The sequence below is a fragment of the Leptodactylus fuscus genome, chromosome 5, assembly GCF_031893055.1.
Source record: "Leptodactylus fuscus isolate aLepFus1 chromosome 5, aLepFus1.hap2, whole genome shotgun sequence".
NCBI lineage: Eukaryota > Metazoa > Chordata > Amphibia > Anura > Leptodactylidae > Leptodactylus > Leptodactylus fuscus.
In genome coordinates, this window is record NC_134269.1 from 85015682 (window position 1) to 85028667 (window position 12986).

The 12986-nt window shown below is 45.4% G+C and overlaps 1 protein-coding gene across 1 annotated transcript in view; it reads left to right on the forward strand.

Moving 5' to 3' along the window:
- Window positions 1-12986, forward strand: part of ENTREP2 (endosomal transmembrane epsin interactor 2) — a 638923-nt gene that overhangs the window by 539290 nt on the left and 86647 nt on the right. The window contains exons 6-7 of the mRNA XM_075273590.1: window positions 313-473; window positions 2695-2830. Coding sequence (XP_075129691.1) covers window positions 313-473; window positions 2695-2830 — 297 coding nt within the window. The remainder of the gene's footprint in view (window positions 1-312; window positions 474-2694; window positions 2831-12986) is intronic.

The following is a 12986-nucleotide window of genomic DNA, read 5'->3' on the forward strand; positions in this document are numbered from 1 at the left end:
ACCTTTTTATTTTTGTCTGGAAATGTCTAGATATGTGTTTGAAACAATGAGCAGCTATTTGTGATATATAATATTACCTATCCCATATATGTCAAAGTACCATTACCCAATGGCTTTTTTACAAATTTCCATCTTCCAATATTTTATTGATATTGTATTGCTATGGTCTATTGAAAAATTACAATCTTTAGTCAAACTACAGTTAATTTAAGTGTGGATACACCTGTATAAAGCTATGCAAAATTTAAATAGTGTAGAATTGTGAGATTTTCATCCTAATACATACCTAAACAATATATTTCTTTTTTGCAGTTTTTACCGCACAGAGGACATTCCACTAACATGGACTGTATGATGGCACATGGAACAATTCTTCATCAAACCTTGGATTTTGATGAGTTTATTCCCCCCATTCCACCTCCTCCATACTACCCACCAGAATATACCTGTACACCAGTCATGGAAGTACAAAGGTGATTTGAATCTTATATTATGCCACACATACTGTTAAACGGAGCTGCTGTAAAGATAAGATTTGCTGCTATGCGTATGAGACTTTGTAACTTATCAAAGAAAATTCTGTTAAACTAATTTTTTTTCCACAAGATTGCTAAATATTGCATATTTGACTAACAAATACTTTAATTATGACCAATATATTTACATAAACATTTCTTTTTTATATACTAAAATGAATAATTATGGAAATAAAAAAAACTGTCCCTGAGAGCGACTAATTTATGTATGCCCCTGGTGAAAATTTACAATATACAAAAGTTGTACAACAAAACAGAAACAAAACATTTTCAGTAATATATGAGATCACTAAGAGTGTGTGGGATTTATGTCCATACTGGCAAGGATTATTATTTTGTTTGTTCATAGATATTTTTACTTATGCAATAAATGTCCAATACAGGTCACACCTCTAGCCTGCCATGTTCTCTATCTCAACAACATGAGAATGGAGAAGTCCGTACATGTGTGACATAATCTCAACACTACATAAAAATCACCAGGGAAGGCTACTCGAGGCCAAGCCCCCACGTTGCGTGCAGCAGCAAAAAAGCACTGTGGAAAAAAAAAGTGGCGGCAACACATCATGATTTTTCCTGCAGTACTTTTCACAGAAATCCTACAAAGGTTTCCTCTGTGGACTTTATGCCTCCATTATACCTATAGAGAAACTGTTGGAGTTTCCGTAGGTGTAAATGATGTGCTGCAATTTCCAAAAAAGAGACGGTTTTGGAAATCGAATCATGCCTGCTACTCATATTTATTAGTGGAATTGGTGAATCCCATCCACACATTACAATGCTGTGATTTGAAAAACGCATGCATTTTTACGACTCACTGCTGGGGCTTTAGCCTTATGGAGGTTTCTCATTAAATTTTAGCCCATGTTGCATGAAAGAAAAGATTCCTATTAAACTAATTGCTAACTATTGAATATTTAACTAATAATTTTTTGTAAAGATTGAGAGTCCTCAGTAGTTGATACTTTTTTTAATGGCTAACAAAAAAAGGTATCAACTACTGAGGACTCTCAATCTTTATATTTCATATCCACTGGCTAATACAATACAAAGATAAATTTGTCTTATAAACTTTAACATAACCAAAAACATGTATACTGTTGCATGATTGCTGTGGGTCTGATAACCGGGACCCACACCAATTACAAGAATAGGGGTTTCCCAGTGCACTTGGTGAATGGACTAGTTGTACATATACCTGACCACAGTTTTTTTTACTGTACTTCTCTGGGACTGTACTTTGGAATCTTTGTCAGTCCAAAAAAAGTAAATTAAGAGGCTCCATTCATATAGGGGACTTGGGGATCCCCATTCTTGTAATCAGTGGGGGTCCTAGCAGTTTGACTCCCAGGAATCAGACATTTAACCCTTATCCTGTTGATAGAAGATAAAGGTTATTTGTAGGAAAATCAATTTATTGGTAAAATTCAATAGGTCTTGCATATAGAAATGCAGTTATTCAATCTAATTCAAATTAAATCTATCCTGTCTAAGCATAATAGCTCTAGTGCAGCTAGATTGTAGGAAAATGACCAAATACACAACATGAAATATCCATCTGGAAATTATCTTCAACCCAAACTTTCATGCCCAGTGTAGATTTATTAATTTGAAAATAGTGTCTTTTAGTCCCATCCTACTACAATGTTAGCCTTATTGGATTATATCAGATGTAATATTCTAAGGCTTAAGGACACGTTGACATCTAAAACTATCCCTATTACTTAATAAGTATCTATCTTACTTGCACTTGAATCCAGAAGGAAGATATTTTAGAGTGAAGGAAATTATGGAGAAAGTACTCCCGCTTCGCAGGTAGAAGATAAACAATTATTTATCTGAAATTTATTAGGGCACAATTTATTGGGGCATAACGAAAAATCCAATAACTGTAACTGCAATTGGTTGGAGATGAAAGACATTAAACCTGTATTTATGGGAAAACATTTGTTAGTTAATGACAGTCCAATTCCTTTACAGTTCCGATAAATTAAAGTCTAGCGTGTTACATTTAGGTAGTTATGAAGAGATAAATATAGTGACTGAGTGCACAAGTAAATCTGCTTCATTTGCAGTCATCACTCATACAGATAGAGAAAATGGTAGAATCAATGTTCAAGTGGATTAAACAAAAAATAATTGGAGTTTTTCTTCCTAGAGGGCTTCACCTGGACTTCCCACATTCACCATTCAGTGCTTTGTATGAAGTGTCCATAAACAGTCCAGGTATTTTATATCCATCTGAGCTGCCGCCTCCATATGAAGCTGTGGTTGGACAAACTCCTGCAAGCCAGGTAAGAAACTCCTGCACTATGGCTTAATATTGTAAGTGCAGATCCTAAGCTCACTGGACAAAAAATTAGTCACCCAAGTGCACAAGCACAGATGAATCGTTAATTCTGTACAGATAGGGCTGCAGTTGAGTCATGTGCGCACACCTCTACGTGATAAGGCAGTAGTGATTAGTTAGGCAGTTTGTTTCAAGCGGTAATTGTAAATAAACATGGGTAGATGTAAGGAAGTGACTGAGTGGCAAAAGGGGCGATCGTGTTTGGCTATGCCCAAGTTGCTGGATTTGTTGGTGTTTCACAGCAGACTGTTCAACATGTCTGCAAGCAGTGGTGTAATAAACATGGCAACGAAACACAATGTCAGAATAGTGATTGGAAAAGAATCTTAAGTGAGAGGGATCGGAGACGAGTTTCACGGCTTCTGGATCAAAATTGCTTCCAAACCCAACAGGAATTGCTGCAGTCAGTGAATGAACATCCTTCTCAACCTGTTAGCAAGCAAACATTGTGGCAGGAACTGCATGAACTGAACATTTGGAGTCATTCACCTCATAAAAGGCCATTGCTCACACAGGCACAGAAAAGCTGCATGTCTTCAATGGGCTAGAAATCGCCCAACATGACAGTATCAGTTGGTTAACTTCATACCTGTAACAGTTACTATGTAACTTTTTTAAATGAATGAATAAAAGCTAAATTTTAACTTGCCGTGAGGTTTCTGGATGCAGCTGGTTATTTTGTCTATTGGATACATGTGTTGCTAGCAGGCTGAGTTCACCTGCATACCGGGTTCTCCAGGAGAAGTTTATTCATATGGATATGGTGAGCTGAATCTATTTTTCTGCTTCATGGCAACATGTACAGTAGCTGACTAGCGGACTGCAATGTGGTCTGATGAATCATGTTTTTGCCTTTATTCCAATGATGCACCGAGGGCCAAATGAAGCATTTCATCCTGAATGTGTGCAAGGTCAGGTTTAAGCTGGAGGTAGGTCTGTGATGTTTTGGGGGTGTTTTTCTTAATATGAATTGGGCCCATTCACTGAAGTGACCACTAACATAAAGCGGCATGCTTATTATATATTATATTTATTTCTTTAGGGGTAACTAATTTTTTGTCTGGTTAGCTTATTTTATACTGTATAGAAATACCTTAGTAGACATAGTTTCATATAAAACCTTGCATGTTGTACTGTACTGTGATGTAGTAAAGCATAAAATTTTCCTATTCTGCTACTACTGGGAAAAAAACAAAAAGGGGCTTTTTGAGATTTTTTTGTATATGAATAATCTTGTTATGCCAAATAATAATGTTTAATAATGTACTTTTGGAAAGTTATGCCCCCACAACACTTTAGGCTGGCTACTTATAAATGAAGTGTAGTGTATAGAGATGAGCGAACACTAAAATGTTCGAGGTTCGAAATTCGATTCGAACAGCCGCTCAATGTTCGTGTGTTCGAACGGGTTTCGAACCCCATTATAGTCTATGGGGAACAGATACTCGTTAAGGGGGAAACCCAAATCCGTGTCTGGAGGGTCACCAAGTCCACTATGACACCCCAGGAAATGATGCCAACACCTCTGGAATCACACTGGGACAGCAGGGGAAGCATGTCTGGGGGCATCTAACACACCAAAGACCCTCTATTACCCCAACATCACAGCCTAACAACTACACACTTTACACACTCAATACCACCTCTCTGACAGTAGGAAAACACCTTGAAACATGTGTATTTGGCACTTGCAGTGAGGAGAGCTTGTCACCAGCAGTGAATTTGGCCCTTGTAGTAAGTTGAGGTTGGCACCAACATTTGTTTTGAAAATCAGGGTGGATTGAGCCTCTAACCAGCAGAGTTTGGGCAAATTCATGGTGGAGGGAGCCTCTAAAAACCCCAGTTTGGACCAATTCATGGTGGAGGGAGACTCTAAAAACCCCAGTTTGGACCAATTCATGGTGGAGGGAGCCTCTAAAAACCCCAGTTTGGACCAATTCATGGTGGAGGGAGCCTCTAACCAGCCCAGTTTGGGCAAATTCATGGTGGAGGGAGCCTCTAACCAGCCCAGTTTGGACCAATTAATGGTGGAGGGAGCCTCTAACCAGCCCAGTTTGGACCAATTAATGGTGGAGGGAGCCTCTAACCACCCCAGTTTGGACCAATTCATGGTGGAGGGAGCCTCTAACCAGCCAAGTTTTGGGAAATTCATGGTGGAGGGAGCCTCTAACCAGCCCAGTTTGGACCAATTCATGGTGGAGGGAGCCTCTAAACAGCCCAGTTTGGGCAAATTCATGGTGGAGGGAGCCTCTAAACAGCCAAGTTTGGACCAATTCATGGTGAAGGGAGCCTCTAAAAACCCGTTTGGACCAATTCATGGTGGAGGGAGCCTCTAACCAGCCCAGTTTGGGCAAATTCATGGTGGAGGGAGCCTCTAAACAGCCCAGTTTGGGCAAATTCATGGTGGAGGGAGCCTCTAACCAGCCCAGTTTGGACCAATTCATGGTGGAGGGAGCCTCTAACCAGCCCAGTTTGGACCAATTCATGGTGGAGGGAGCCTCTAAACAGCCCAGTTTGGGCAAATTCATGGTGGAGGGAGCCTCTAAAAAACCCAGTTTGGACCAATTCATGGTGGAGGGAGCCTCTAATTAGCCCAGTTTGGACCAATTAATTGTGGAGGGAGCCTCTAACCAGCCCAGTTTGGACCAATTAATGGTGGAGGGAGCCTCTAACCACCCCAGTTTGGGCAAATTCATGGTGGAGGGAGCCTCTAACCAGCCCAGTTTGGACCAATTAATGGTGGAGGGAGCCTCTAAACAGCCAAGTTTTGGGAAATTCATGGTGGAGGGAGCCTCTAACCAGCCCAGTTTGGACCAATTCATGGTGGAGGGAGCCTCTAAACAGCCCAGTTTGGGCAAATTCATGGTGGAGGGAGCCTCTAAAAAACCCAGTTTGGACCAATTCATGGTGGAGGGAGCCTCTAATTAGCCCAGTTTGGACCAATTAATTGTGGAGGGAGCCTCTAACCAGCCCAGTTTGGACCAATTCATGGTGGAGGGAGCCTCTAACCAGCCCAGTTTGGGCAAATTCATGGTGGAGGGAGCCTCTAAACAGCCCAGTTTGGGCAAATTCATGGTGGAGGGAGCCTCTAACCAGCCCAGTTTGGACCAATTAATGGTGGAGGGAGCCTCTAAACAGCCAAGTTTTGGGAAATTCATGGTGGAGGGAGCCTCTAACCAGCCCAGTTTGGACCAATTCATGGTGGAGGGAGCCTCTAAACAGCCCAGTTTGGGCAAATTCATGGTGGAGGGAGCCTCTAAACAGCCAAGTTTGGACCAATTCATGGTGAAGGGAGCCTCTAAAAACCCGTTTGGACCAATTCATGGTGGAGGGAGCCTCTAACCAGCCCAGTTTGGGCAAATTCATGGTGGAGGGAGCCTCTAAACAGCCCAGTTTGGGCAAATTCATGGTGGAGGGAGCCTCTAACCAGCCCAGTTTGGACCAATTCATGGTGGAGGGAGCCTCTAACCAGCCCAGTTTGGGCAAATTCATGGTGGAGGGAGCCTCTAAACAGCCCAGTTTGGGCAAATTCATGGTGGAGGGAGCCTCTAACCAGCCCAGTTTGGACCAATTAATGGTGGAGGGAGCCTCTAAACAGCCCAGTTTGGGCAAATTCATGGTGGAGGGAGCCTCTAACCAGCCCAGTTTGGACCAATTCATGGTGGAGGGAGCCTCTAACCAGCCCAGTTTGGACCAATTCATGGTGGAGGGAGCCTCTAAACAGCCCAGTTTGGGCAAATTCATGGTGGAGGGAGCCTCTAAAAAACCCAGTTTGGACCAATTCATGGTGGAGGGAGCCTCTAATTAGCCCAGTTTGGACCAATTAATTGTGGAGGGAGCCTCTAACCAGCCCAGTTTGGACCAATTAATGGTGGAGGGAGCCTCTAACCACCCCAGTTTGGGCAAATTCATGGTGGAGGGAGCCTCTAACCAGCCCAGTTTGGACCAATTAATGGTGGAGGGAGCCTCTAAACAGCCAAGTTTTGGGAAATTCATGGTGGAGGGAGCCTCTAACCAGCCCAGTTTGGACCAATTCATGGTGGAGGGAGCCTCTAAACAGCCCAGTTTGGGCAAATTCATGGTGGAGGGAGCCTCTAAAAAAACCCAGTTTGGACCAATTCATGGTGGAGGGAGCCTCTAATTAGCCCAGTTTGGACCAATTAATTGTGGAGGGAGCCTCTAACCAGCCCAGTTTGGGCAAATTCATGGTGGAGGGAGCCTCTAACCAGCCCAGTTTGGACCAATTCATGGTGGAGGGAGCCTCTAACCAGCCCAGTTTGGACCAATTCATGGTGGAGGGAGCCTCTAAAAAACCCAGTTTGGACCAATTCATGGTGGAGGGAGCCTCTAAACAGCCCAGTTTGGGCAAATTCATGGTGGAAGGAGCCTCTAACCAGCAGAGTTGTGGGAAAGCAGGGTGGAGGGAGCCTCTAACCAGCAGAGTTGGTGGAAATCAGGGTGGAGGGAGCCTCTAACCAGCAGAGTTGGGGGAAATCATGTTGGAGGGAGCCTAGTATTAGCAGAATTGTGCAACGCTTATGGTGGATGAGTATGAGGATGCGGAGGAATTGGAGAGGTTGAGTACAGACATGGAGTTTCATGTTGGGGTGCTTTACACAGGTGGGCACAAAAATGAAGGCTCTATCCAGTGGTGGTTCATTTTTATCAAAGTGAGCCGGTCGGCACTCTCAGCTGACAGACGGGTGCGCTTGTCAGTGATGATGCCACCGGCTGCACTGAACACCCTCTCAGATAGGACGCTGGCGGCAGGACAGGACAGCACCTCCAAGGCATATAGGGCAAGTTCAAGCCACAGGTCCAACTTCGACACCCAATACGTGTAGGGCGCAGAGGGGTCGGAGAGGACAGGGCTGTGGTCGGAAAGGTATTCCCGCAACATGCGCCTATACTTCTCACGCCTGGTGACACTAGGACCCTCCGTGGCGGCACTTTGGCGAGGGGGTGCCATCAAGGTGTCCCAGACCTTAGACAGTGTGCCCCTCGTTTGTGTGGACCGGTGAGAACTTGGTTGCCTACTGGAGGAACTGCCCTCCCTGCCGCCAACGTCACATGCTGGAAACATCTCCATCATATTCTGCACCAATTGCCTGTGGCAAGCATTGATGCGATTGGCCCTCCCCTCTACCGGAATAAAAGACGAGATGTTGTTTTTATACCGGGGGTCAAGGATAGCAAAGATCCAGTACTGGTTGTCCTCCATGATTTTGACAATACGCTTGTCGGTTGTAAAGCACCCCAACATGAACTCAGCCATGTCTGCCACAGTGTTAGTTGGCATGACTCCTCTGGCCCCACCGGAAAGTTCAATCTCCATTTCCTCCTCATCCTCCATGTCTACCCATCCGCGCTGCAACAATGGGACGATTCGAAGTTGCCCGGAAGCCTCCTGTATCACCATCACATCATCGGACAACTCTTCTTCCTCCTCCTCCTCCTCCTCCATTAAACGCAGTGAAGCGGACAGATGTGTGGACCTACTCTCCAGCTGTGACGGATCGGATGCTATCCCTAACTCCTCTGTGTGATCTGAGTTATCCCTGATGTCAATCAGGGATTCTCTCAGAACACACAAGAGCGGGATTGTAAGGCTCACCATCGCATCCTCAGAGCTCACCCTCCTTGTGGACTCCTCAAAGACCCGTAGGATGTCACAAAGGTCTCTCATCCATGGCCACTCATGGATGTGAAACTGAGGCAGCTGACTTTGTGGCACCCTAGGGTTTTGTAGCTGGTATTCCATCAAAGGTCACTGCTGCTCAACCACTCTATTCAACATCTGAAACGTTGAGTTCCAGCGTGTGGGGACGTCGCACAAAAGCCGGTGTTGTGGCACATGCAGGCGTTGCTGGAGAGATTTTAAGCTAGCAGCGGCTACTGTCGACTTGCGAAAGTGGGCGCACATGCGCCGCACTTTCACCAGTAGCTCTGGAACATTGGGGTAGCTCTTTAGGAAACGTTGCACCACTAGGTTGAAGACGTGGGCCAGGCATGGAACATGTTGGAGTCCGGCAAGCTCCAGAGCTGCTACCAGGTTCCGGCCGTTATCACAAACGACCATGCCTGGGCCCAGGTGCAGCGGCTCAAACCATATTGCCGTCTCATCGAGGAGGGCATCCCTCACCTCGGAGGCAGTGTGCTGTCTGTCCCCCAAGCTGATCAGCTTCAGCACAGCCTGCTGACGTCTACCAACGCCAGTGCTGCAACGTTTCCAACTCGTAGCTGGGGTCAATCTAACAGCGGAGGAGGAGGCGGTGGCGGAGGAGGAGGCGGTGGCGGAGGAGGAGGCGGTAGAGGAGGAGGAGGAGGGGGGTGTTCTTCTCGTGTCCCTGCCAGGAATGTTAGGCGGGGAGACGAGGTACACCGGGCCAGTTTGGGAAGCAGTCCCAGCCTCAACTACATTCACCCAGTGTGCCGTCAGTGAAATGTAGCGTCCCTGTCCGCATGCACTTGTCCACGCGTCGGTGGTCAAGTGGACCTTTGTGCAAAGCGCGGAACTAAGGGCCCGCCTGATGTTGAGTGACACGTGCTGGTGCAAGGCGGGGACGGCACACCGGGAGAAGTAGTGACGGCTAGGGACGGCATAGCGAGGTGCCGCAGTTGCCATCAGGTCCAGGAAGGCGGGAGTTTCAACAAGCCGGAACGCCAACATCTCCTGGGCCAGCAGTTTAGCGATGTTGGCGTTCAAGGCTTGCGCGTGTGGGTGGTTAGCAGTGTATTTCTGCCGCCGCTCCAATGTCTGAGAGATGGTGGGTTGTTGTAAAGAAACGCCTGATGGTGCCTTTGATGGTGCAGGAGAAGGAGATAAGACAGGACCAGGGGAGGATGAGGTAGAAGTCAACAAAGTGGCGGAGGCAGATGAAGTGGTGTCCTGGCTCGTCCTCTGGAGTGCATCGCCAGCACAGTCAGCAGTGGCAGTGGCAGAGGCAGAGGCAGTGGCAGTGGCGTGAACGGCAGGCGGCCTTTGTCCTGCCGTTGCTGCCTGCCACTGATTCCAGTGCTTGGATTCCAAATGACGGCGCATTGAAGTGGTGGACAGGTTGCTCTTCTCAGAGCCCCTAATCAATTTCGAGAGGCAAATTGTGCAGACAACACTATATCTGTCCTCGGCGCATTCCTTGAAAAAACTCCACACCTTCGAGAAACGTGCCCTCGAGGTGGGAGTTTTTCGGGGCTGGGTACGAACTGGAACATCTTGGGAGATTCCGGGTGTGGCCTGGCTTCGCCTAAGCTGCTGACCTCTGCCTCTGCCTCTAGCTACCCTTTTTGGTGCTGCACCTGCCTCAACATCCACACTACTTTCCCCGCTTGACATCCCCCCTGTCCAGGTCGGGTCAGTGTCCTCATCATCCACCACTTCCTCTTCCAACTCCTGTCTCATCTCCTCCTCCCGCACAATGCGCCGGTCAACTGGATGCCCTGACGGCAACTGCGTCACATCATCGTCGATGAGGGTGGGTTGCTGGTCATCCACCACCAAATCGAACGGAGATGGAGGAGACTCTAGTGTTTGAGCATCTGGACACAGATGCTCCTCTGTTAGGTTCGTGGAATCGTGACGTGGAGAGGCAGGTTGAGGGACAATGAAAGGAGCGGAGAACAGCTCTGGGGAGCAGGGACAGTTTGGGTTATTGTTCTGTAAAGCTTCGGAATTTTGGGAGGAAGGAAGACAAGACTGTTGGGTAATAGGAGGAGAGGAGGCAGAGTCTGACTGGCTGCTGGACAATGTGCTGTAAGCGTTCTCTGACAGCCATTGCAAGACCTGTTCCTGGTTCTCGGGCCTACTAAGGTTTGTACCCTGCAGTTTAGTTAATGTGGCAAGCAACCCTGGCACTGTGGAGTGGCGCAATGCTTGCTGCCCCACAGGAGTAGGCACGGGACGCCCTGTGGCTTCACTGCTACCTTGCTCCCCAGAACCATTCCCCCGACCTCGCCCACGGCCTCGTCCACGTCCCTTTCCGGGAGCCTTGCGCATTTTGAATTCCTAGTTAGAAATTGGCACTGTATACCAGTAGTAAAAATTGTGGGTGCACGTAACCCCAATATATTCTTTGAATTCCCAGTCAGAAACTGGCACTATATGGCAGTAGCAAGAAATGAGGGTATTTGTATTCCCAATATACTCTTTGAATTCCCAGTCAGACAATGGCACTGTATACCAGTAGTAAAAATTGTGGGTGCACGTAACCCCAATATATTCTTTGAATTCCCAGTCAGAAACTGGCACTATATGGCAGTAGCAAGAAATGAGGGTATTTGTATTCCCAATATACTCTTTGAATTCCCAGTCAGACAATGGCACTGTATACCAGTAGTAAAAATTGTGGGTGCACGTAACCCCAATATATTCTTTGAATTCCCAGTCAGAAACTGGCACTATATGGCAGTAGCAAGAAATGAGGGTATTTGTATTCCCAATATACTCTTTGAATTCCCAGTCAGACAATGGCACTGTATACCAGTAGTAAAAATTGTGGGTGCACGTAACCCCAATATATTCTTTGAATTCCCAGTCAGAAACTGGCACTATATGGCAGTAGCAAGAAATGAGGGTATTTGTATTCCCAATATACTCTTTGAATTCCCAGTCAGACAATGGCACTGTATACCAGTAGTAAAAATTGTGGGTGCACGTAACCCCAATATATTCTTTGAATTCCCAGTCAGAAACTGGCACTATATGGCAGTAGCAAGAAATGAGGGTATTTGTATTCCCAATATACTCTTTGAATTCCCAGTCAGACAATGGCACTGTATACCAGTAGTAAAAATTGTGGGTGCACGTAACCCCAATATATTCTTTGAATTCCCAGTCAGAAACTGGCACTATATGGCAGTAGCAAGAAATGAGGGTATTTGTATTCCCAATATACTCTTTGAATTCCCAGTCAGACAATGGCACTGTATACCAGTAGTAAAAATTGTGGGTGCACGTAACCCCAATATATTCTTTGAATTCCCAGTCAGAAACTGGCACTATATGGCAGTAGCAAGAAATGAGGGTATTTGTATTCCCAATATACTCTTTGAATTCCCAGTCAGACAATGGCACTGTATACCAGTAGTAAAAATTGTGGGTGCACGTAACCCCAATATATTCTTTGAATTACCAGTCAGAAACTGGCACTATATGGCAGTAGCAAGAAATGAGGGTATTTGTATTCCCAATATACTCTTTGAATTCCCAGTCAGACAATGGCACTGTATACCAGTAGTAAAAATTGTGGGTGCACGTAACCCCAATATATTCTTTGAATTCCCAGTCAGAAACTGGCACTATATGGCAGTAGCAAGAAATGAGGGTATTTGTATTCCCAATATACTCTTTGAATTCCCAGTCAGACAATGGCACTGTATACCAGTAGTAAAAATTGTGGGTGCACGTAACCCCAATATATTCTTTGAATTCCCAGTCAGAAACTGGCACTATATGGCAGTAGCAAGAAATGAGGGTATTTGTATTCCCAATATACTCTTTGAATTCCCAGTCAGACAATGGCACTGTATACCAGTAGTAAAAATTGTGGGTGCACGTAACCCCAATATATTCTTTGAATTCCCAGTCAGAAACTGGCACTATATGGCAGTAGCAAGAAATGAGGGTATTTGTATTCCCAATATACTCTTTGAATTCCCAGTCAGACAATGGCACTGTATACCAGTAGTAAAAATTGTGGGTGCATGTAACCCCAATATATTCTTTGAATTCCCAGTCAGAAACTGGCACTATATGGCAGTAGCAAGAAATGAGGGTATTTGTATTCCCAATATACTCTTTGAATTCCCAGTCAGACAATGGCACTGTATACCAGTAGTAAAAATTGTGGGTGCACGTAACCCCAATATATTCTTTGAATTCCCAGTCAGAAACTGGCACTATATGGCAGTAGCAAGAAATGAGGGTATTTGTATTCCCAATATACTCTTTGAATTCCCAGTCAGACAATGGCACTGTATACCAGTAGTAAAAATTGTGGGTGCACGTAACCCCAATATATTCTTTGAATTACCAGTCAGAAACTGGCACTATATGGCAGTAGCAAGAAATGAGGGTATTTATAACCCCAATATATTCTTTGAAT